This window comes from Ammospiza caudacuta, chromosome 15, assembly GCF_027887145.1.
Source record: "Ammospiza caudacuta isolate bAmmCau1 chromosome 15, bAmmCau1.pri, whole genome shotgun sequence".
Lineage (NCBI taxonomy): Eukaryota > Metazoa > Chordata > Aves > Passeriformes > Passerellidae > Ammospiza > Ammospiza caudacuta.
This window is the reverse complement of record NC_080607.1, coordinates 18,542,224-18,568,260: the sequence shown is the minus strand read 5'-3', so window position 1 is coordinate 18,568,260 and position 26,037 is coordinate 18,542,224. Positions and strand designations below refer to the sequence as shown.

Sequence of the window (26,037 nt, the reverse complement as noted above, 5' to 3'; positions counted from 1 at the left end):
GGGAGAAGAGGCAGTGGCTGAAGGTGAGGACACAGCAGCTCAGTGAGGTTTTCCTCTCCCCAACTGGTTCATGTGCAGATCAGGCTCAGGGCCAGAGCGAGACACCCAGTTCCAGCCAGCACCTATTCTTTCTCCTCAGAGAAAGGAAAACCAGACACACCAGTGTCTAATAGAACCCCAGTTTGGAAAACAAGGCCACTGGCATTCTTTGGTAAACCCAGGCTGAAAACTTACCCCAGGATGTGTGATCTTCCAAAAATCTGCCAGCCCCTGTTGTCTTCAAACTTCTTGCATGACCACAGCCACATGAAGAATGAAATGAAACCCCATGGAAATCTTTGACATTTCTACTATTATGCAATGTTTGGGTGAAAAAAAAAAATTGCTGAAATTATCCTTCCCTTCCAGAGTAAGTTTAGAAAAACTATTTCTAGCTTTTTTTAATTACACGTTTCACCATTAAAAAGAAACCGTCTATAAATTAAAGGAACCACTAGCCAGGGCTTATGTAACCCATTTAGAGTGGGAAATTGGTAACACTTGGGAGCAAAGTCTGTTCCTGTGATTTCTGGAGCCTAGACCATTCATTTGATGTGTGCAAACATCACAAAAATGGTTTATTTAATATTTGCATTAACTACTTTATACCAAAAAGAGTTAGTCATTAAAAAGGGCATCTGTGTCCTATAGAATCTAAAAGAAACACTTCCATAGATGGCCAGTGATCCCAGGGATAGCTCATCACTGCTTCCAACAAACAGTCTCCCACGTCAGAGATTTACTTTATCCAATTGCACTCTTAATTTTCTTGTTTTTAGGAGTGTTTATGGCTCTATTACATTTTTGTAGAAAATCGCTGTAGTGTGTTTGTACTCACAATTATTGATGTTTTCCCTGTGGAGAATATTCAGTGTTCAATCCTGCCTCTCCTCCTGGTCCTGCTCCTGGGGCTGCTCTCGTGCAGAGCCACTCATGGATTCAAATGTGCCAGGGATGAGAACACGGCCAGCTGCTCCTAACACTGCTGCACCCCTGCTCTTCCCAGGTCTGTGTTCAGTGACAATTCCCTGCTCATTCCCAGCAGGGGCTGCCAGCAGCAATGACCACTCCTGTTAAACCAAAGCTGGCTCTAGAAAGAATTTAACACAGCAGCTCTGATCACCTCTTGGAGATGCATTTCCCACCCACAGGTACAACCTCCCTGCGTCCTGACCATCCCCACACATCTGGGACTGCCCATGCCAGGACTAACCAGGTGCACCATACAGGGGTGAAGTAAAGAAGTTGCATAAAATTTATTTTTTCCACCTTGTTTTACAACATTCCCTTTGAAGGTCTTACACATCTGCGACATGTAACTCCACAGAACAATAAATAATTGGCATTCATGTTTCTCTTGACTCAGGATATTTACAGGTTGTTTAGCTGGATGACAGGTACAAAACATCGGCATCACAGTAAATACCAGTTTGACACCAGAATCCATTTCCCCATTAAAAATTAAATTAACTTAACACTGAGTTTTTAAACAATTTTAACAATGAAAACTGTTCTCAAAGGCATATAAGTACACAAGTTGTCGTAGGCAGTAGTAATGGACCATATTGGCAAAGCTGTGAACCACAGGATTTCATGCAAATCATAGAGTTTAACACTTATGAAATAACTAATAATAAATAAAGAGCCCATCGTGCTGAAATGGGCCCCAGACAGTGTGGGACGAGCCCAGTGGCACAGGAAGAGCTCAGGACACTGAGCTGCACAAGGCAGGGCTCACATCCCTGCTGGGGCAGAGCTCTGCTGTGCAAACCGGGGCCCTGTGGGGCAGCAGAGCTGCAGCAGCTTTCCCACACAGAAACCCCAGAGAGCAGCTGCAGGGATTCCCTGGCCTGGGGCTCCCCGACAAACCCAGCTCCCCCCAGCACCACTCCCAGGCAGCTCCAGAGGCCCAGGCTGTCCTGGGCTGGGCTGGGACGGCTCTGGGAGCACAGGAGGACACCCTGCTGCAGCCCCCAGCACACAGTGCCCACCCCAAGGGGACACCAGGGACGGTCCTGAGCACCCCTCACCTCAAACAGCCCCGATCAGACCCTGCACAGTCTGTGGGACACAGAATGTTGGGTTTCCACCGCCCCACGAGCTGAGCCGAACAAACGTCTGCAGAGGTGAACAGGACAAGCTCTGCAGAGGAGAGAAATGCAGAGGTGAGGGGATAGGGAGGGTGTGACACACCTGGAATTGCTGCGGAGTGTGCCACAAAACCTCACCCTCAGCAGCTCAGCACGGGGTGCTGGCAGCCACGGGCAGCAGGAGCACGGTGAGACTGCACCGGCAGCCAGGGGCATCACCTGGGCAGCCCAAAGCACACAGGTCACACAGGAACTGCTACAGCACATAACCCACACAGAAAGGAACAGGAAGAACACTAAGGCCACGAACAAGATACTGCACAGAAGAATAAAACAATGCTTCACTCCCCAAAAGTACAAATTATGAGCATACTAGAGGAAAAGATGAAATTTCCAGCAGAGAATCCATTTATTTTAATGTACAGTAAATAGGAACATGTGTATTAAATTTTGCTTTTAAAAACATTTTTAAATAACTTATGAGAAATGGATTGCAAACATAAAGTGCTAAACTTGAAAAACAGAAGTGTTCCTCTTTCCTGCTGTTTGTTAGATGGCAGTTTTAGTCTCTGACTGCTTTGAAAAGATGTAGTATATATCCAGGCAGAAATGACTTCTGGATTTACTACCTTGTGCAAAAACACAAACTGCAAAGAACATAATCCACGTCCCAAAACACAGCTCTAGATCACTATCAACTCTACTAAATTGCTACTAAACTTATGATTCAATAAATACAAATGAAATCACAGTTCACTCCCTTTCTTGGTGTAAGCTAATAGTTTGCAAATATGGTCCACTCAGTGTAAACTGTATTGACTTGAGGAAACAGTGAATTCTACCATTTATATGTCTCAAATATTTACACACAGTAGCTTGGCACTGTTGCTGTTGCAGGACATTGAGCTACCAACACACAGGAGAGGGGCAGGGCTGGGCACCAGAGCCCAGGGGGACTGGGCTGCCCAGTCACCACCTGGGGCCAAGAGGAATTCTTGCTTCTTGTACTTAAACTAATGAAAGCAAATTGGATGGGATATTGGGAAGAAATTCTGCCTGGGAGGGAGGTGAGATCCTGGCACAAGCTCCCAGAGCAGCTGTGGCTGCCCCTGGATCCCTGGCAGTGCCCAAGGCCAGGCTGGACAGGGCTGGGAGCACCCTGGGACAGTGGGAGGTGTCCCTGCCATGGCAGGGGTGGCACTGGATGGGCTTTAAGGTCCCTTCCAACCCAAACCATTCCATGATTCTGTGAAATGCTGTCTGGGGACTCCAGAGCAGCGGCATGGCCAACACTATCCTCTCATGATGAAGACAGCCTTAAGGACCTTTCTGGCAAAACGGCATTAATTAATTAAGTCACAGGAGTTTGTGAGCCCAACTGCCAGAAGGGAGCCCTGGCTCTGCTCTGGGACAGGAGCTCAGGCCTGGGCTCTCTCCCCCTGGGCAGCCAAGGAACAAGGGTCCCAAGCAGTGCCAGCTCCGCCCGTGGTTTCTCTGATGTGGGAAGAAGACAGCAAGCAGCTAATTTAGCACAGACCGAGGAGCCTCAGACAAGGATGGCTGCCTCTAAAAGCCCATCCGTGCTTGATGCACCAACCCAGCTCTAAAAGGTCCCTGTAAGTCTCTGTCCTACTGAGAAGCCCAAGTACGTGTGGCTCTCCTCATGAAATTATAATGTGGACTAAATAATTATAATAATGACAGAACTCACTGAGTTTAATTTTTGAGAACGATAAACACATAAATTTGCTCTGCACTCAGCCTAATGCCTTTGTATGAACCCACTCTTGTGATTCAGGTTTGGTTTTTAGAGCCAAGCAAGTGCAAGGCTCCAAAAACTTCCTCTCTGCAGGGAGCATGTCATTAAAACATCCACCTAGGAGTGCCTCTGCTTACTTGCAGCTCATCCTCAAAGATTCACACTAACAGGAAACAGATTTCATGGAGCTGTGAGGAGTAGCAGCTCTGTGACCTCTCCTTTCAGTCTCCAAGGATTCAAGACACGTCTGCCACATTGTCTGCAGAACAGTACGAGACTCTTCTCACGTTGTCGACACATTTCAAGGATGATCAACTGCAAAGTTGTGTTCCAAAGAGGATTTGCCTTAGTTTAGATAATTTTCTCCTACACAAATAAATACAGAGTGAAACTATTATGTCACTGCTCCTTTTAACAGGAAGCACGAAAGCTAAACAAAACTGAATTTTCTCATTTTGAGCTACCACTTTTCTGTCTTTATCAATGGCTGGATACCTCCAAAATCACTGGGGTGACCACATTTCAACGGAAGGAAAATCTCAGACACGCTCAGATTCTCCAGTGTGTGTAGATCCGACAGGCTGGAGCCCCATTATGGAAACAACATGCCATAAATCAGGAATCAGCTGTCAGCAGTGTAGTGCATCACCTACATTAAGGGATTTCCAAGATGTAAAAAGAATGTAACTACTTGAATCAAAAAAGACGAATAACATAAACTTAACAAAAGGTAACACAATGCAAGGACAGCGTGGACACTTAAAAAATTCACTTCAAATTGTCAAATGTAAATCCCAAGGTCAGGTAGCAGCTTCCACAGACTTTGAACCATGCAAGAGAAACCCATTGCCATCGCAGTTCCATGCATTTGACCCCAGTTAAGTAGAACAAAAGTGCCAAGAACCGGATGAACTCAGAGCCTCCACCCTCCAAACAGTCCCTTGTGGTGTTGGGGTCCCGTCCAGGGCAGTCTGGAAGTGCCTCACCACAGCAGCAGGTACCAGAGATCACCACGGGGCCCTGAGGGACAGGACTGTTCATTGGGGAGCAGCTGGGGTGTCTCGGGGCCCTGGGCAATGCCTGTCTCTGTGTGCCAGCAGCAGCGGCCCTAGGACGTGAGCTTCGAGTAGCTGGGGGGAGAAAACCTCCGTCTCAGGTACTTGAGGACGTAGAGGGGCAGGCAGCTCACCAGGGTGATGACAGTGACCTTCCACAGGAACGACAAGGTGGCAATGAAGTAAACATCTGTGTGGAGAAAGGAGCACAGAGTCAAAACCACAGGGAGATCCTTCTGGGAAGGGGTGCGGAAAGGCAGCTCAATACCCCGCTGCTTCCTTCTGCCTGTGGGACGGGGTTGGACCCAGATCATCTTTAAGCTCCCTTCCAACCCAGGCCATTCTAAGAATTTCACAATTCTTAAAGCTGCCCCACCTCCAAGATCAAAGCTCATATGATACCTGGCTCCTCACTCCTCTGCCCTGCTCTTCCCCAGAAGATGCAGAGATGTGCTGAGCAGTGGGGTGTAAGGAATGTGGCTCTCACAGGTAACTGCCCTCCCAAACCCCACCTGGAGCAGGGACATCCTCCTGGCACTGCCAAGCACTGTGTCCTCCTGCTCTGGGAGCTGCCCCTGCTGCCTGGCTGAGCCCAGCAAACACAGCTCCTGACCCAAAACATCTCAGAGCCTTTACAAAAAGAGCTAAAGCATCGTTCAAAATGGAACTGGAATAACCACATGCAAGAGACAGATCCAGCCAGGGGTAGTTATCCCTGTTGTCTCAGTTAGGAAAGATCTTTATGGAAGAAGCAGTGACATCTTGTGGCTCCTGAATGAACACTGAACAAGCCCATGGGTCTGATATTGGCAACTCGACAGTTACTGGGGGAATCTGGAACTCCCCACCCTTCTTCCTCTAGCCAGGGAACAGAATTAGCTCTGCTTCAGGCAACTAAAACACCAACAACCAAACCCGTAAGAGAATGGTCCCAGTGAACAGATACAGTAAGGTAAGTTTTAGGAGGCAGCTCCTTCTCCCATTTTAAAAGACCAAATCTTTGAATCCAACAACAGAGACTTCAACCTTTCATGTCAAATTCCCACATGGAAATAAAGGTCACTGCTACATGAGAGAGCTGACATGTGCTGGAGCTCAAAGAATGGATGAGATTCATTGGGTATCAGCACACCCTCCTGACCACCTTTACCTTCTCTAGCATTTTGCTGTGGGAAGAAACCATAAAATATCTTCCAAATGCCTTCAAATCCCACAGAGCTTACTGTGGCACCACTGTCACTGTGCCTGCTGTTGGCTCCACCAAGAGCCTTCTGCTCAGCTCAGTCCTGTTACCATCCAGGCCATGAACTGAGTGGAGGAGAGCGTGAAACCTCACCAATGAACTCGTGCAAGAAGACCAGGGAAGCGATGTAGCAGGAGAGGCTGAGCAGCTCAGCCACGATCATCAGCCAGTGCCACGTCTGGATGGTCAGTGCCACCATCAGCAGCTCGGTGAGGATCAGGGACGTGAAGGAAATGGCAACAATGTGCACAAATTCGGATTCAAAGAGGAGGAGAGCTCCATACATGATGATGCTACCTGCAAGGGAATGGAACTATTTCAGTCAAACACCAGGCTCAGCTCTCAAACCCACAGTTAGGTCCTGGAAAGGCTGAAACAATCCTATCTTGAGGCTGTTTTTCATGAAACCTGATGAATGTAATGACAACCAATCAGTTACTATTTAGGAGACAGAACTGATGAGAAGGCAGGGAAAAGTTACAGCAGAGGTACCCAAAGTTTTCTAACAGTCTATCATGTTCATAGACACATGGAGATAGGAAATTAATACATGCTGTTTTGGCAACTGGAGATCTCTAACATCATGAAACCTATCCTCCCACAAAAGCACTTGGTCACTACTCATAAGCTAAAAGATATCAAATTCTTCTATATCCTACCACACTGCTTCATGCCAAGAGGCAGCCAAGTGTTGAAAAGCTCAGTGGATACAAGTGAGGCTCAATTTGCACTGCCTGAGCTGAGATCTCTCCCCTTTACACCTCCCCTAAGAGGATCCCATTAAAGCCCTGCTAACGAGGCATTGTTTGTGCTCCGATGCTGCCTGGCCAGGGCTGTGCAGGCCACCTGCACAAATAACTCATGTGAGCAGCATGAGTAATCCACACCAACATCCATCACTCGGCTGCCTCCGGAAGGGAAAACCTGCGAGGGAACCCAGCTCCAGCCACAGAGTTCAAACCCAGCTGTGAACTTTCCAAACTTTTGGGCTGCTCAAGTTTTGGTCGGGCTCATCTCTGCTAGCAACTGGCCCCGTTGTTTGGCCGCTGTTTGCTGGTTCTTGAGCACAGCACTGGTGAAGTCACTTTAACCAAAGCCTGTAACCAGAGAGGGCTCTCAGCTCAAGGAGCAATCTTTCCCCCCATGCATCACCCCCTGGCTGCAGCCTTCCACCACTTGGGAGTGTTCTCTCCATGCCTTGACTTTGCCATTGTGTCACTCAGCATCCCAGGCCCTTGATCCCTGTTGTAGGATGCCTGTGATAGATTTCAGAAAATAAAGCTAATGGAGATTTTACACTCCTAGATTCACTCCCTGCTGAGGATGGCAACATTAATTACATCTGTAAGAATTACCTGCTTATTTTGACCCCTTATTCTCACTCTTGTTGATAAAGAGAAAACAGGGAATTTTGCCACTTCAGCTTTTAGCTCCACATTATTGACCTATTTTCTACAACTCCCTGATTAATACCTACAGAGACCATTTGAATTTGAGAGTCCTTGATTTTAGAAAAAGACAAAATGAAAGAAAATATCTTCTTAGATACATAACCAAATTACTACATCCACTGTTGAAATGCATTTTAATTAAGGCATTTACTTAATTGCTTTAGCAGCCTAATTAGAGTGTATGAGATATGATCAGGAACGTGAGTTTGGCTGTGACCCTGAATCACAGATACCTGTGAAGCAACCAGAACTCTTGGCACTTCCATTTTTGGATAAAATACAGAAGGCTACAGAGGCTGCATTTTCCGTGTTGACAAAAAACTACAAAATCCATAGACTGGAGAACTTCTCCCAAAAGAAGGGGAGGGAGAGTAATGAGCTCTGCTTTACAGAGGGGTAACTACAGCACTGCAAGGAGCTTGCACAGAGTGACAGTGGATGGCTCGGATGGGAAGAGGCACAATGGTTTGAATTCTACATCACAGCGTTGACCAATTACTGCCAATATTTGGGTTTAGATAATTTTTTCCTTTGGTAACACTACCGATATTTTCCAAGACGAAAAAATATATATTCATCTCTGCAAGGATGCTTTGGGAAATTCATTTCATGGCTTACTTGACTTCTGCAATACCAAAACTCAGATAGCCACACACACTACAACATCTAAAGGCACAAGCAGAAGTTGATTTCTTACCTTGATAAATGCTTATCAAGACCCAGATTAAAAATGTTTTGTATGACAACGGTCGTCCCTGGGTGGGGGAAAAAAAGACAAAGCTCCATTGGGGTTTTCTTTTATGAAAATTCACTTATTGATCAACTTAGAAATCAATAAAAGAACTGGTAGGTGCTTTGGAAAAAATAAAAGAAAATAAAACAAATCAAGCAACGCTGAGGTAGTGTCCCTTTATTCTCATTTTTCTGGATGCATGGAGGGGCTGTGGTAGCTCAGGGCTCCCCAGCACAACCTGGCCCTCAGTGCACCCACAATTAATCCAGTGCAAAGATGCCTCAGGAGTTGAATCACCATGAAATAGAAGATGTGTGTACGCACATCAATGTGAATACATTAATACTGTATTTCTAGACACACACAAATCACCCTCATATTGAAGGCAGATAGATTTTAAAAACCCATCTCCAGCCAACACAGCTATACCAGCACAAAACCCCCTATGTTTAGACCAGGCCTAAGGATGGTTGAAGAATTAGTGGTTTATGACATAAGAGACAACATCCAAGTGAAACCAGATGGAGACTTATTGAGGCTCTGGAAAAACAGGCAGTGCTTCTCAGAGTATCTGTTTAACAGCAATCCTTGAGGGAAAGGAGCTGGGGAAGACTCAGTCCACCCTCTCCTCCAACTAAGAAAGATGTTCCCAGGCTGCATACCCCAGTTATTCAAAATATTTTCCAGGGAGGAAGAAAAAATAATTAAAAAGGAACCTAAGACAAGATCTACCTTCCTCATATTTCTATGGTAAACATAAAATAAAGTTTTCTTTGTTTAAGGAGAGGGGCCTGACATAGATGCTAAAGCTACAAAAATGGCACAGCAAGCAAACCTTTAGATCATGCTGCAGTCAAATTTCTACTGCAGAAACTCTGGGATAAGCCCCTGCCTCCATCAAATGAGCATATCCCTTCCCCTCTTCCCTTTTCTGGCCTCAGGACAGTGCCAAATCCCCAACAATTTCTCTTTTCCCTTTATTATGGAACAAATTGGTAATATTAAATCCCCAGAATTTCCCACAGAATGGAACTTCTACTTGCCCAGCCGTTTTTAATAAATTGCATTTCATGCAGCATTCAATAAACAACTGCCAGAAATTCTGGTTCTATCTGTGGATTCAAATTTGACTTTAACACAATTTTGCCTGAAAAAGTTCTGGATCTCCTGGCAATATATTTGACTTTACACATTTACAGTTTCAAATCAAGATGAGGATCTTGCCTTAAAGCAAAACACACAAACAAGAATCTCACACACCTTAAGAAGATCTTTGTAGAGCTCTGGGTACAACATTGCAACTTCAGATTTCACATCCTTGTCCAGGACAAGAGAAAACACAGGAAACATGGTGTAAATTGTGGAGTACCTGGGAAGAAGGCAGGAAATCAGTAAATTATCTCAGGTAGACATGAGCAAACAAATGCTAGGCTCCAGAAAGGAAATACCATATTCTTTAAGTACCCAATAATGTACACATTATAAAAACTAGCAAATGGAGCACACCAGAGTTTTGCAGGTAAGGAAAAGCCATCAGGATTGGCTTTTTGAGTGAGTTTTGATCAGGAACACTCAGACAAAAGTGACTGGTTCAAATATTGCCGTGGGTTCTTATGGAGCCAAGGATTGACCTGTGCCCATCCAAAGTCTGCTCTAGAGCTCAGGTGTGATTCTGTTTGCATCAGAAGGCAATGGAGATGAATTTGCTGGTTTTTAAATTATGTACTTGAAAATATAAGAAGCCATGCTGGGATTACAGTTGCAATGCTCTGTTTTAGAGAGTTTTTGGGCAGGAACTAAGGTTGGGTTGTCTCTCTTCCTGGCACTGCCTCTCACTGCTGTGCAGACACCAGCCCAGAACAGCTGTCCCTCTGCTTTTACTGGGACCAAGGGAACATTCCTGGAGGATGGGCTGCTTCACAAACATGACAAACCATCCTGCTGGAAAGGTTTCTGCAAGTGTCTGCACTGAAGGGGGCAAGGCTCACACCCAGCTCCTGAAGCAGAGTGGAGATGTGCATGGCTTGCATGTTCATCAGGCCAAAAGTGTTCACTGTGCAGAGGTTCTCCACATTACCAGTAAAAATGAGCTCTTACCCAATGATGAGGAAGCCTTGGTAGAGAGGAACTGAAGCAAAGTAAAACACTGATGAGAAAACAGCCTGGAAAAGAAATGAGTTTTTTAGGCACTGAGATACTGCAGTAAAAGTAACAGCCTAAAAATACACTGTTCAAACTGGAACATCCTTGCAGTAGGTTCTCCCAACTCCTGAAATAATGACAGACTAATGGAACATCAACCCCTTCTATTCCTTTGGAGCAGTTGCTGGTATTTGTCCAACACCAGGAATTTTCTCATGTGCTTTCATATCAAAGTAGCAATTTCAAGTCCTAACCCATGAAAATTTTCAGGAGAAGAAATAGCAGCATTGCAAATGAGACACAGGACCTTTCCTTCATGATTTGGCTTCTTCACCTCTTTTGGAAAGCCCCTTCTGGCAGCCCCTTTACCTGCATGGTGCTGATGCAGAGGCTCCTGTGGATCACAAACTGGCTGAGGGCTGCAGACCTCTTGTAGCTGTTCCTTCCATGGACCATGAGCAAACGGCCCAGGTGCTTGAACTGAGTGATGGAGAAATCAGCTGCCAGTGATGCCTGCTTCCCTTCCTGGGAACAAGGGCAAGGAAAGGCACAGTGAGATCACTCAGCACTGGAAACAAGGAATATTGTGTTATTATTATTGAGTTATCACTGACAGAATTTCCAGGAATATTTGCACTATGCTAGGTGAGGGAGAGCATTGCCTCAGTACTTCTCCTTCCACTGTGGGTTTTAAGCAAGGAGCAAAAATATGAGGAGAATTCCCATTTGAACCTTGGCCTCCAATTCTAAGCAGCTCTGGATTCTGATTCACAACACACATGTTAACGTGACACTCCTATCAAGTCAGTGCTGAACAAATTCTCAGTCTCAAAAGTTCACACAATTTTGGCTCGCTGCAAGGAGAGTCTGTCTGCTGCTGCCAATCCAGTCCTGCAGCTCCACACAGCCCCAGGTGCAGGAATCAGAGCTCCAACCCAGAGTTTGTTTTGCAAACAATGTGAGCAGTTTTTAATTGTGCATGTGGGGTATATCTTATCAGTGTAATTATAACTCCAGCACCTGGAGCATCAAAAACCCCCAAAACTAACCATGAGAGAACAAATTCAGGGATTCTGTCAAGAACCAAATAATGAACTTAAACTCCCTTTACCAGTAGTCTCCTTTACAGACAAATTATTTCTCATTATAGGGCTACTGTCTGATGATGATTCTTGTGGGAGCTTGTTCCCTTTCTTGCACAAATATCTGAGGATTCATTTAAGAGTTGCCTGAAAACTGGCCACAGAAATTCTCATTAAAGATGAGGTAATCTCACCTTTCCTTCAACTCCAACACCACAGTCAGCCTCCTGAATCATGCTAACATCATTCCCTCCATCACCTGCAGGGCAGAGCACAAACAAAACTGGGAGTTAAGCAACAGGGGCAACCTGCAACCCCACCAAAGTCATCTGCACCACACTGGAATATTATAACACTTAACCCAGTCAACAAAAGCAAGATTTTAAACAGAAGTCATGAATTCAAGCTCTTAAGTTTTGTTTTAATGGACTCCCAGATGAGTGATTGATGTATCTCAGTCCCAGATGGTACCATTACATCTCCAATGCTGAAAGCGGGTGGCACCATTACATCTACAATGCTGAAACACAGCTCAGATTAACAGTGGCACTTCACCTGATCAGGTTCAAGCTCTGCTTTGCAAAGATGCCACCTGAAAGGCTGATGAGGAGTTTGGTATTGAATTTCCACATGCAAAATTTCGATCATTTTCTCTATGACCCCACAGAACCACCACTCGCTAAATCAACCATCTCCAGGGGTGTGAGATGAGTGAGAGTTCACTCAGAGAGGAGATTCCCGTGTGCCCGGCCCTGCTGCGACTCACCCACGGCACAGGTGAGCTTGCCCGTCCTCTCCTGCAGCAGCCGCACGATCTGCGCCTTCTGCGTGGGGGCGCAGCGGCAGCACACCACGGCGGGGCACTGGCACGCCAGCTCCATGAACTCGCACTCGTAGTACTTCAGGCACACCTGGGTACGCACAGCACACACTGGCTTGCACCTGCTCTGTGGGCACCGGCCTTTCCCCGGCCCACCCTACTGATGCCTTGAGAGGCTACCTAGAACAGAGCCTAGGCAGCAGGGATTTAATAAACTAAACTATAAATAAACTAAATAAACTATTTCAATAAATACTTTAATAATGTAGGGATTTATTAAAAGGCCTTCAAAGGACACACCTTGGGTAGCACAAGAGCCTGGCCATGGCTCTGCCCAAGATGGACCCTGAGTCACAACTTTTCACACTTTGATAAGTTTTGATCCATTTCCATATTGTGATTAATTGTCTAATTCCAGCTCCAGGTTCTGCAGTCCCATCCTCCCAGATCACTCTCCTCAATTCCCTGCTGTTTACACTTTTTGGGCCTGAAGCTGCATTGGCTCTGGGGCTGGAAAAGGATTGTTTTGTGTGACTGAGCTGTGAGGCTAGCCTATAAACTGCACATAGACGGGCTAGCACTTTATATGCAGTTCAGAGTTACACACTATGCAGTGCAGAATCTGGAAAATATGAAAGCTGACACTTGGGGCATCAGTACCTCCAGCGAGTCCCCCGAGATGACCAGGGCACAGTCGTGCTTGCGGCGGAAGGCGTTCAGCTCCAGGTGGGCTTCTCCTCGGTTTGTCACCTGGGGGAGGATGGAACTGAGCAAGGTGTGCTCCACTGGGGTGAGAAAACAGCAAAGAGCCCCATAGGGAACAAAAGTGACAAAGCCAGGACAGGCAGCACACTGAGTCAGGGCAGCAGTCACAGAAATGAAAAGTCAGGGTAGAAAGTTGGGGCAAAAGAATAAAAATACCCTGCTGGAAAACAGTTGGGATCTCACAGCCCTGCCGTCCCAGAGCCTGGGCCCCTTGAGGCATTGCCTGTGGGTGTTACTCACTAGTCTGAATATATGGATGTCCTGTGTCCGTGTCACCAGATGAGCGTTCTTGGCCGTACACGTGGCTGTCTCCAGCTTATCCCCTGTCAGCATCCACACCTAAAATCCAAACATTTCATGTGTTAAGTGAAGCTCAACAACCACGTCTGCAGGACCTCTGCAAGTACCACCTGCCCCTTCAGGCTTATAAAAGGACTGTTAAAACACACGTACAAATTATTCTTCTAAAAACCCTTATTTTAAAACACGCAAGAAAATTCTCACACGTGAAAGAAAGCAAAGCTCTTACAGAGGCTGACACACAGAGGAAGTTACAAACTCTGGGTAACATTTTTCCCACCTGCAATATTTCAAGATTCTGCTGATAAACCCATGAAATGCAAGTAAAAAAATGTATTTGTGTGTTAATGTGTCCCTCCCTGGCCATTTCTCAACCGGGCCCTGCTGCAGAAAGATCCCTCCTGGCCCAGCCTGAAATGTGGATGATGCAACTGGGGTTAGCTCAGTGCTGATGTGTACGTCTGGAACACACTAACTTGCTTGAGGTTTTTTTTTAGATTTTTTTTTTTAAATCTACACTGCTCCTTTTATTTTGTGCTGGTGAGGGGAGGGAGTTAGAAAGCAATGTCAGCAGCAATGGCTGGGAATTCCTTCTCCAGTGTAAATATATCACAGTGAGTTTGGTTTTTTCCACTGGTGTTTTTATTCTTTCAAGACACTGCCCAAGAATATTTAATGAAAAATACAAAAACCTTAAGAAAATCCCAAAACATCAACAAAAAAACCTACACAAAGACTCATTCATTTGTTAAATAATCTGAGGTTGGAAAGAGATTTGATCCTAACAAGACAGTCATGAACTGCAAGACCCCCTCCACTCTGGGTTTACTCCTCACATGCAATGCCCTGAAGAACACTGCAGTGCAAGGGGTGCTCAGCACATCCCACACCTCCAGCTCCAGCCAAGGTGAGGAGAAGGGGAAGCAGGAAAACTCTCTGGAGTGCTGGGCCAGGACTCCAACATCACTGAGGAGCTCTGATTCCCCAGGTCTCACCTCTCTGCTGAAGTGTCTGTTGTTTACAGGGGTGGCCCCAAACAAAAAGCACTTTTGGAAGTTCATCCCAAGTATTGAATTCCCTGTCCTACCTCAGCCCCCAACACACAGCCCTGCTTTGCATTCACAGCACAGCTTTGGATTTTTGCTCACTTTGCAATTTAAAGCAGAGAAACCACAACCAGGACCTTTCACCTACTTTGCTTACCCAAATCTGAATACTTAATCCACTTTTTTCCCCCTTTTGCAAGCCTGACAAATTTTTCAGAGAACCTACACAGGCACCACAGCAGCTCCCTCACAGCTGGGCTGTAGGTGTGGAGTCACAGATGCCCAGAAAGCTGGAAAAAAAAATTCCAGTCCCTGATTCTCTTGGCTCAGACTCCCCTCTAGTGGCTACTGAAATGTGGATATCCACAGCTCCAAACCCAGCACAGGGGTTCATGCAGCACAAAGCAAACACAGCCCAAACCTGCCTTGTTTCATGCAACTCCCTGAAAGAAGAACTGCCCCTAAATCTCCTGTTGGACCCTCCTTGTGCCCACCCAATTCCTTTCTGTGCAGGAAGAGATGAAAAGCACCAGAGGTGCCACACTCATGTGTTAAGATTTACCACCTGCAGCACGTTCTGTTCCCACAGCGATGTTCAAAACCCTCACAGGGCCCCCCAACATGTAATGCACTGCCCGTGGGACAGTGCCATGCACTCCAGAGGGTCTCAGTGCCCCTGCTGGAGCAGCCCTGGGCCAGGCAGACCTTAATGCCAGCGTTCCTCAGCGTCTCCAGCGTGGGCCTGACGTCCGTCTGCAGCTGGTCCTCCACCCCAGTGAGACACAGCAGCTCCATCTCCATCTCCAGGCTCTCGATGACCGTGGCCACCTTCAGGGAGCGGTCGTGGACGCTCAGCTTGGCCTGGACGTAGCGTGCCTGGGGACACAGTTGCCTGGGTTATATTCTGGTTATTCAGGATTCAGGAACTGCTTGGGAGGGTCTTCCCGGGATAAACACTTCATACCTATCACTTGAAAAGCAACTTTGATAAAAAGAATACCAAGATATTTCAGAACAGCAATTCTAGCAGAGAGTTGGGAGGTGAGAGGCAGCATTATCACAAGAGTTTTGTGAGAATCACTCCAGTGACTGTTTAAAATAAAAACTTACTTCAAAGTCTTGGTACTGCTCTTCTGTCAGAGACTTCTTGGCCACGACAAGAACCCTGAGGCCTTCCCGAGCCATGTTACCACACTGCAAAGAAGGATCACATTGTAAACCATAAACTGCACTGAAATGATTTATGCACAGCAGAGTGGAGATGGCAGTGTAAGATAGCAGGTTAAGAAAATAACCATCCCATTTGAGCAACCCCAGTGAGTCTGCAATATCTGATAAAGTGCATGATAAACTCGAGAGGAAAGAAGGGAGCTACAGTGGTTTGTGACCTAGCCCAGTGGTCAGGAAGAAAAATGTCCTCACTACTACACCAAGGGGGCAAAATCAACCCCACTGATTAGATTTTCTCTATGTCTAAGTAAAAAGGGACAAGTCTGTGATTTGTAGACTTCACATCTTTGGCAACCAACTCTTTAAAATAAGCCCAAGTTATTATTATTTCTCTGAACGCTGGAGAATCAGTAAGTGAAGCTACCTTTTGAGGATGCTCCTGGATCCCTGGAAGTGTCCCAGCCAGGCTGGACAGGGCTTGCAGCAGCCTGGGATAGTGGAAGGTGTCCCTGCCCATGGCAAGGGGTGCAATGGGATGAGATTCAAGGTCTCTCCCAACCCAACCCAACCCATTCTGGGATTCCATGAACTCTGTGCCACCATTACTGCTAACCTGACAAACACACCCCAGCACAAAGCTGCCAAATGTAGTTTTGAAATCAGATCCTTCAGGTTAAAACAGATCCAAACACAGAATCAAGCCCAGGACAAATCTGGTGGGTGTCAGTCAGTTTTGAGCCAAACCCATTTTATTCCCAGGACTTATTCCACATTAACTACGCTGAACTCGCCACTGACACCCTTGTTCCTGTGGGTGTATCTGGCTGAGGACTCATCCCAGGAACTGCCAGGATCAGAACCTTCTGTCTTGCAGCCATTTCAGCAGGGAGTTGGACATTTGAGCCCTGCTGCAGTGGCCTGGAGCAGAGCAGAGCAGCCCCCCGTACCTCCTCCTCCAGCCAGTCGTTGTACTGCACGATGCCAGCCATCACCACGTCTGCCCCCTTCATGTAGAACGTGATCTCTCCTGTGGATTCATCCTGCAGACACAACACAGCACTCACACAGCTGGGGGGCAAAGTGAGCCAGGAATTCTCAGCACAGCAGGCACAGAGCTGTCTGCTCGGGGCAGTGAAGGGCCACCAGCTCAGATCCTGCTCTGGGGCCAGGAGATGCCCACCCAGCTCCTCCCAGCAGGAATTCCTGCTTTAGACAAGGGGGATCAGCTTTTAACCAGCATCTCCACAAAGACAGACCCTCCCCAAACAGCCCTGAGTGCCTGTGCCTCCAGAATAACCTCAAGCCCTCACCTTGAAACCTGACTCCCTGCTTACCTGAACAACAGGACAGATGCACAAAGCTTAGCAGAGTGAAAATCACTCTGATTTACCTGCTCTGTTACACCACATGGAATATGCATAATTAAAGCTCGTGCTTGCCACAGAAAGCTTAGACTGCTGCCTGCCTTATCTGATACAAGGAGTTTATAGGCTGCAAGCAAAGCATATTTACATTACTACAAATTAAAAGGTCCCTTCTAAGCAGGCAGATACGTAAGGAGGCCACAGCTCTGAGTATTACAAGCTAATGGAAACACTGGCAATTTCCTCAAAGGAGACAAAATTATGAGCAAGGAACAAACTGCTCTGTAAACCTTGACAGCCACCAGGGATAGGAGGAAAACAAACTTAAAATGCAAAACCAAAAAGCCCAGGAAGGTCTGAAATAAATAGCTGTGAATGAAGGGACCAAAGAACTTCAGGAATAAGAAAAACAAAGTGGACACTTCATTCTCTCACCTAATATTTGGGTCAGTCTGTTCCACCGTTACAGAAATTAATTTGGTGGAGGTTCTCACACATGGATAGGTTAAAAGCCCCAGGTTCTGTGGCCCTGGCAAAACAGAGTTTAAATCCATAGCAAAAAAAGAAAAATTGGCAAAACGTAGCACCTGATGTGGACACTAAAACTGCAAAGAAATAAAGTGTCTTTGCTGAGGAAATGAAGAAGCAGCCAAGGATAATGAAGCTCCTTTGCTGAATATCTTTGCCAAGCTCACAGAGATATTCACAAGGAAGATGCTCATAACTGAGTCCAAGTGTGGTTTTCAATGTCCTGGAACATCCAGCCCTCACAGAGTGATACACATCCCACATCCCCAGAGGAAAATGGGTGTCACTCTTCCAAAACAACCAGAATCTGTTTAAATAAAACACACCACTTCTGGCAGTAGCCAAAGGTAAAGGTTTATCTATGAAATTATTTGATTAAAGAGTGTCTAACAACATCTCTGTAGGAAGCTGAATAAAGACTGCGCTTCCCGTGCTGCAGAGCTGGCTTAAGATAGTTTAGATTTTTTGTCCAATATAAATACTGTATCAGCTATCTCCTAGCATTAGTCATTTCCTCTGCCCAAGTTCAGGAGGAGGTTAGTGCGTTCTCAGATCATGGCAAGATCACTCTATAAATCTGCACACAGATTTGCCAGTTACATTGTTTTGGGGAAGCATCTTTTTCCACCATGGTCTGCCTCTGGCCACGGTTCAAAGGCTTCTTTTCAATTCCAGATATGACAATTGCACTATCTCTGCTCTACAACAAAGATCATTCCACATGGGTAAGGGGAAAAAAACAAAGCAAACGAAGAATGGAAAATATTGTGGTCAAACAAACAGGCCTTCTTCAAAGAGGAAGATAAGTCAGTGCACACTATGATGACGAGGCTGCTTGGGTAGAACAGGATTTCTTAGAACTGAAATAATCAGGTACAGAAATGACAGTTGAGTGCAAGGAAACACTCAGATATTGTAAAAATATCCCAAAGCAGGCAGCATCTGCCACTTGTTTTCACTATTAACTATTGCTTTATTGACTAGAAGCTGTGTTGAAGGAGATCATTTCCTAGGGGCACAGCAGACAGGATGTGCAGGGAGATGCTGCCTGCAGGGCCAGCACTGCTGGGCTGGACACAGGAACTGCTCACACTGTCCCCAGGCTGGGCAGGAGGCCTGGCAAAATACTCACATTCTCTCAAGAGCCTGAAAATTGCAGTTTGTAAGGACAGGCAATCCCTGTGCAGGTGAGCAGGAATGTTTCCCTTTGGGTCCTGCTCACTGCAGTGCTGGGGGCAGCTTCATCTCCCTCCCTGGGGGTTTTTTCTTCTGGATGCTTCATTCTGTTTTTTAAATAGGCAGTACGGTTTAGGAGATGCACTGAAAAGGTGAACACCCTTCAAGCTGTGGATCAAACCAAATGGAGTGCCTACACAATCACAAATAAATGTCTAATTAAAGCAAATTTTACTTAAAAACTATCTATTTATAAATGCTTTTTTTTAAATGGAAATTAAAACTCTGCTTGAAGATACGATTTTGGAATATACAGAAATGTGGCAAAGTAATACCCAGGCAGTCAAGGTCTGCTACTCAACCCTAATTCTGCACAAGGCACACACAGAGCTGATTTTAGTGGCTTGGAGCCGCCGAACGGCTACAAAACAAAGACAATTCACAGAGAGGGACCAATGCTCCTTTAAAGGTATTTACAGTCAGGATCTAGGCCTGATGTTGCTCCCACTGACCACAAGTGGGAGTTTTGCTGCTTCTGCCGAAAATACAAATGGCAAAATCAAACAGAGAAATACAAACTAGAAGCCTTTTTATTCCTAGAGGGAGGAGAAGATAAATAATAGGTAATTTAAAAGGAATAAACTTCAAACCAAAGAAGGGGAAAGAAAAAGGAACACTCTTACATTCATAATAAGAAAATTTCAGGGCATTCACTTCTGTTGAGCATAAAACCACAATTTAATGAAGCTCACCCTGGTTTTGATGGTTTGTCCACCTCTTATACCTTTGATAAAATAGCATTTCACCAAAAGTTCACACTTGCAATAAAAGCAGTGGGAAGGGAAGTTCTTTAGTCCTCCCTCTTCTAGTAATAATATTTTTATTCTAGGCCATGAAAAGATTGCCCAGAGTGTTCCCATAATTTTCATTATAGAACTAGTTGATTTGAAGAATTTACTCTTGCTGCACTGCATACACACTGCACTTGCTGCAGGTATCCCCTGCAGCCCAAGGTGCTTGTGGGAACACTCAGCATCTGTTCAGTGCACCCTGTGGCTCTCTGAACTCCCAGATGTAGCACAGTGATTACTTTGTACCAGCTCAGCCTCTCATCTCCCTTGCCCTGCCATCCCTGCTCCTGGCCACGTGTTCCTACTCCAGAGCCTTCCAAGTGTTTCCCCTCGTGCTGCCCAGGGAGGGAGAGGATTGCCTTGCTGATAGCCCAGCCCTGGCTGGCTGTCCCACTGGGCTCTGGTGACACCCCAGAGCAGGAGGCCAGCCCAGGCTCCCCCAGGTGTGGCTGGCCCCAGGCTCCCCCAGGTGTGGCTGGCCCCAGGTGCCCGGCACCGGCAGCCCTTACCCGCACGATGATGCCCATGCGCTTGCTCTCGTAGGTGAAGGGGAAGATCTGCAGGATGGTGAAGTTGAGGATGTGCCCCCCTGGGCTCCTCAGCTGCACTGAGGACTGGTCTCTGCCCACCAGGGTCAGGCCCACGCTCTCTGTCCACTGCACCAGGGCCACCTAAGAGGAGAAGGGCATGGTGAGGGCTCCTGCCACAGCTCCCGAGGGGAGGGCTAGCAGGTGGCTGCAGAGAACTCACCAGTCATTAATTCACCAGTCATTAGCAGTGCTATCAAACACATCCACTGACAAACACAGGTGCTCCTCCATGGCTTTCCCAGTGGCTTTTTCCCGATTTAATCCCCAGTTTTCCCTTCCTGCCAGGCTTTGGGCAGCCCAGCCCATGTCTGATGCTGCTGTGGCACTGCCCACGTGTCCATGGTCACCTCCTGCCTTTGACTGCCACATGCCGCTGGACACCAGGAATCTCCCCATGGAAAGGGTGCTCAGGCCTCCCTGGCAGGGGCTGCCCAGGGAGGTTTGGAGTGCCCATCCCTGGAGGTGTCGCCAATTCCTGGAGGTGGCACTCAGAGCTCTGAGCTGGGCACAAGGTGGGCACTGGGCAGAGTTTGGACACAATGGGCTGGGAGAGCTTTTCCAATCTAAATGATTCCATTATTTCATTCCAAAGGACAGCCCTCAGCACGGGGCAGGCACTGCAATCCTCACCCAGCCCTAGGGTGCCCAAACCTCCATGGGGACATCAGGGAAACCCCTTTACAAACACTTACTTTTGGAAAGAGCCATTTCCCAGCTTGCTGTCTATTAAATTAAGAATTCAAAACAACACATTCAGCCTGGATTTACAATTTCAAAGCCAGAGACACTAATGCAGCACATTAAAAATTCATATTAAAAAAACCCGAACAAAATGAGCTCTGTGGTATTCTCTGTATGTTCAGCAGTAACAGCTCATCAACAAATTTCAGCAATTTTGCAGTGATCAGCAAGACAGCTGAAGGCTGGCTCTGACACTTCTTAGCAGAGAACCCTTCTCCCTAAACATTAAAAAAACCAAAAAACGCCCCCCAAAAAAACCCAGATTGTTCAAGGTTTAAGTGAAGTGAGGTGGGCATCATTTTGATTGCAGCCTCTATTTCAGGACCTAAAAAACTGAGTTCTCTGCAAGCTTTCACTCAATTGCACCCAAACCAAAGCCTTTATTTTGCTTCCCCCAGAGTGCCCAGCTCAGCTGACACATCCATCTCAGCCCGAGCTTGCTGAGATTTAGCTCCAGAAGCTGTCTGGGCAGTAACAGATGGAGCAGCAGCTGACACGAGCCCATCTATCACTGGCCCCCAGAAAGGATCAAGGGATACTTTCCCTAAACAGACATGAAATACTGGAAGTGTTTTACAGTGACATTTTCAAAGGCACAAGAGTGCTGGGCACATGGTTGCTGTCGACTTGAAGGTTAATTATCCCTTCTGCCTTTCAGGTTCTGCCTCTACTGCCACAAGCGACCACAAATACCTCAGTTAAAAATGGAATTGATTTTGGAAAATCCCATACCAGAGATACAAATTAAATCAGAACCTGTAAATACTTGCACTGCGTTGAGATTTTATTAATGAATTGATACATTTGGGACTAACTGAAGAAGCTTTTGTGAACTCGGCTCCTTTTCATCCAAAAGCTTAAAAGAGAACCCTAAACCAAACTTTTCCTTTCATAAAGTAGTCTTAAATTGTCAGATTAAAAAAAAAAAAAGTAATTGAGTTGGCTTTGCCTTGAAAGACCTTTAAGTCATTTTGAATCAATATTTGGCTTAACATTAACAAGTTTGTGCAGGCTTACTCCCAAAGATTATGACAAATCAAAGGCTCTTTCAAGCTTATCTTTCTCAAAAGTTTCTTCAAGCCATCCTCAGTGCATTAAAGTGTGCAGTTAGATAATCGTCCTAGAGCAGCCTCCCAGAGCAGAGATGGAGCTTGGCTTTCTAATGCTCTGGTTAATAAATAATTATTGGGAATTATTCCCAGCATGATGCTGCATGACGTTCAGTGTGTGAACAGCCCTGGCTGTTCTGCCTGTGCTGGTGAGCTCCAAATGCCTGGGCTACAAACCTCTGCTCCAGCCTGGTAAAGATCTCCTCTGCACAGACACCTCCTCCCTCCTTCCCTGCCATCCCATACAGCTCTGAAAGCAAAGCCTCATGCAGAGGGACAAATGGATGGGCAGCACATCGGAGGTGTCACGGGGGACATCAGCACCCATGGCACCAGGGGACACCAGCACCCATGGCACCAGGGGACACCAGCACCCATGGCACCAGAAGCACTGCCAGCTCTCCTGCCATGTCTGGGCACTGGGCTGGGCTGGGGAGCACATCCCAGCTCCAGGTCAGACAGAACAGGTTTGCTCTGCCCCCTGTAAAACTCAAGGTGCTCTCAGCCACAGCAGAAAGATGAGAAATATTCAAGATGCAAAAGTGTATTTACAGCTTAGAGGAAGGAGAATTACAAGCAGGCTTGAGATCCCTTGAACACCTTAAAGGGAGCCCATGCTCACTGATGAGGGAAAACAATGAAGTCCCTGCCAGCATTTGCAGCTCCAGCCAGGACAGGCCTGATACAGATGTGAACATTTCAAAGCACAGCAGCCCCAGCAGCCCAGCACAGTACCCTCCAACTCTGCTCTCCCCGACAATTAAATTACCCAAGCCACCACTGAAGTGAGTATCGACTAATAAATTTCATTCTAAAGAGACAAATTGATCCTTGTGTGCCATGAGCTGCTCTGCAGGGCCCCCTCTGGGTTGCCTAGGCAGGCAGCCAGCAGGCAGAGACCAATCGATCCCACACCCTTTCATGTCCTGGCAGCTGCCGCCCTTGTCGGGGTTAAAGACTGTTTGCCCAGGAATCCCAGCCCTCTTATCTCTGATCAGATTATATCTATTTCATTTCCCCTGTTAGTTACTGTATGGCTACAACTGACAACTGGCTCGCAGAGCCCCAAGGCGGTAACTGATACCTGAATAAAGATACTTCAAGACTTCTAAATGGCAGCATGCACAGGAAACAAATTTAGGAAATCCTGCTTTCTGTTACAGGAAATGAATCCTATGCCAACTGGTAGAAATTACCCTTGCTGTTAAAGTAAAGAGAATACAAGTTTTTGTACTCATTTCATAAACTGACCTTCCCTGCCATGGCAATATTTTATTGATATAGGATTTCAAAGGCTGGCTTTAACAGGAGTCCAAAGCCATTCCCCTACAGGGAATGTTATTTAACAGCATTACTCCCTTCTCAAGGGCTCCACTTGTGTAGCTCCTGCATTTTGTACCATCTAGGATGACATACAGAGCACGGCTAAATAATATTTGTATATCCAAGACCTACAGACAAGATTTCCTCGGTGCAGCAAAGCATATCTGATTTCTGAACCTGCTGTAATTCTCTACTTAAGAAAAGAAAAAAGAATTTAAACAATAATCTTGGAAGGATTAGTTATCATGCTATAGTAAAACAAATAAACAATATCCCCCGGGTATTTCAGACAAATTGCTGTATAAATATTTTAAAGACAGAACAGTATAAAGAGGAAAAGTAAAAGAAAAATCACTGACTTCACCATATACCACAGTATATATGTAAATAAACAGAAATCTGTGCAAAAATAGCCTGTAAATGCTTTAGGAGAAAAAAAAACTTAGATGCAGATCACAAAAATGACCATCTGGAAATCATTCAGAACTCGTTTCAGTGCAAAGGCAGTTGTTTTCTGTACACTGCCTTGTCAGGGGAGAGCAACCCTGCCCCAGCCACGTGGGACAGGACAGGACAGGACACCCTGCCCAGGGAGGAGGTGCTGCTGGCACCTCACTGCAGCCCAGCCATGCAGGGGCACTGCAGAAATGCAGCCTTTGCATGACACACAGAAGAAAATTAATATATATAAATATATATGAAACAAATGAATTGCCTACTGTGGGAGAAAAACACCATAGGGAAATTCTGAATGTATGTAAATGTGCAAACCAGCTCTGTGCCAGTCTTTCAGCAGCACAACAGCCCCAAAATCCTCACTCAGTTGGGCTTCCAACGAGTGCATTGAATTCCATTTCTCCAGCAATGAGGCAAGCCAGCTTCTTTTGTGATGGCAAAGGTGGGAAGGTTATTAGCAGAGGCAAAGCTGGTTTGTCTGAGGCAATACGTGGAAAAGCCCTGTGAATGTAGTCAAAAGGGTGATTTGATCTCACACTGTCAGTGGGGTTCTCAGGGGAAATCTCAAACTTCAGTGTCTCTCCAGCACAGAGCAAATGTAATTATACATATTGATAGAAAGCAAAATGTGTTACTTTTGTTGCACTAAAAGGTGTATCCAAGAAGCATAACCAATATATGAAACCACATTTTATTCCTCCTGTCTTTGTCACAGAAGGAAACAACACTATAATTATATTTCCCAGATTTTGCAGGGGGTAGCAAACAGCATTTAAACTGTAAGTGCTGAATTGAATGTGATTTCCCAAATGCTCAGTAAAGGCCTCCAGTGAGTGTCTGGAGAGCTCCAAAGCTTCTCCCCAGTGTGCCACCTGCACAGCCCTGGCTGCACTGGGAGCTGGCAGAGAATGGCAGGGCCCAGCTTTGCTCTCCAATAACCCTGTGCACTTCGCTCCCTCCCCAGAACTAACCTGGGCACTGGCTCTGCCCACCTGCACGTGGGATGTGCCATGCTTACAGCGATTCCCAGCTTTTCCCTGGTCTGGAAGGTCACACACCTCGCACAGCTGAGCTGAGGGTGCATTGCAACCCTCTTCCACAAGCTGTCCTCCCCCAAACGAGATAAGATTGCTCATAATTTACCAAACCTGCTCAAAGGGAGTCCCAGAGTCAAAATGAAATATATCTAGGACAAAAGGTGCAGAAATAGGGACAAAATTCTGTGATGCAAAGGCTTACAGAACAGCCAGATACCAGCCTGGAGCTTCAGGCAGAGAGGCAGAACAGCTGAGAGTGCACCGACAGCCTATTCCTAGCTTATCAGAGCAACAAACACATTACAATATTATCCCCTTCACTAACCCTGAGCCCTTCCCCAAGGAACCACGGGGTTTTTGCAGCCAGCGGGGTCACAGGGACATTCTGACTGACCTCGTCGGGGCTGGAGGCCTGGTACACCCTGCAGGAGTCCTCGTAGTGGCGCTCGGCCTCGGCCTGGTCGGTGACGCCGTTGCTCTCGTAGACGGGGGTGACGTTGTGGCACAGCGCGATGGCCTTGACGGCCTCGTGCACGCGGCTGCTCATGCTGCGCCGCACCTTGGTGGCCAGGGACAGCCCCTTCACGGCCGGGGGGTCCTGTGCCTGCTGGGGGACACACAACACGCTCTTATTGAGGGAAAAATGACATTTGGGATCAGTTTGTACGGACTGCGCAGGCCCGTGTCCCCACAGAGCAGGCACGCTCTTATTGAGGGGAAAGATGACATTTGGGATCAGTTTGTACAGGTCCGTGTCCCCACAGACCAAGCACACTCTTCCCACTCTGCAGCCTCACATTTCTCTTCACAGAGAAGAGCAAGGCACAATTCTTCCCAAAAATATTTCTGGGTTTTGCATTCTCTGAACCTCAGAGAAAGAAAACACAATTCTTATCATTTGCTGTGCCTGTGTTTGGGCCAAAGTGGAACGCAACATGGAGATTGTTTACCCAAAGTCATGGTGTTTCCTTGGCCTGTCAGGGCCAAGTGTGTGTGTGGGGACAGTCACGAGATTCTGGGCAGTGTGTGCAGAGTTGAGTGCTTGGCAGATTCAGTTTTGGATGTATAGCATAATACAGTATAATAAAATTAATTAATTAGCTTTCTGATATTGATGGAGTCCTCCTCATCATTCCTCCTTTGTCGGGGCCCTCACAGCATTGCCAT

At 46.4% G+C, this 26,037-nt stretch overlaps 1 protein-coding gene across 2 annotated transcripts in view; it reads right to left on the bottom strand.

Moving 5' to 3' along the window:
- Positions 1 to 2,519: 2,519 nt before the first annotated feature.
- ATP9A (ATPase phospholipid transporting 9A (putative)) overlaps positions 2,520 to 26,037 on the bottom strand; it is a 44,596-nt gene continuing 21,078 nt past the window's right edge. The window contains exons 14-28 of one of the 2 annotated variants that reach the window (XM_058814587.1): positions 25,265 to 25,477; positions 20,124 to 20,285; positions 16,643 to 16,735; positions 15,636 to 15,719; positions 15,231 to 15,401; positions 13,420 to 13,518; positions 13,075 to 13,164; positions 12,361 to 12,505; positions 11,789 to 11,853; positions 10,882 to 11,037; positions 10,468 to 10,532; positions 9,631 to 9,739; positions 8,335 to 8,392; positions 6,280 to 6,483; positions 2,520 to 5,133 (exon numbers count right to left, since the gene is read on the bottom strand). In XM_058814587.1, coding sequence (XP_058670570.1) covers positions 4,997 to 5,133; positions 6,280 to 6,483; positions 8,335 to 8,392; positions 9,631 to 9,739; positions 10,468 to 10,532; positions 10,882 to 11,037; positions 11,789 to 11,853; positions 12,361 to 12,505; positions 13,075 to 13,164; positions 13,420 to 13,518; positions 15,231 to 15,401; positions 15,636 to 15,719; positions 16,643 to 16,735; positions 20,124 to 20,285; positions 25,265 to 25,477 — 1,851 coding nt within the window. In that variant the 3' untranslated portion in view covers positions 2,520 to 4,996. The remainder of the gene's footprint in view (positions 5,134 to 6,279; positions 6,484 to 8,334; positions 8,393 to 9,630; positions 9,740 to 10,467; positions 10,533 to 10,881; positions 11,038 to 11,788; positions 11,854 to 12,360; positions 12,506 to 13,074; positions 13,165 to 13,419; positions 13,519 to 15,230; positions 15,402 to 15,635; positions 15,720 to 16,642; positions 16,736 to 20,123; positions 20,286 to 25,264; positions 25,478 to 26,037) is intronic. The other variant, XM_058814588.1, reaches the window with a different exon arrangement.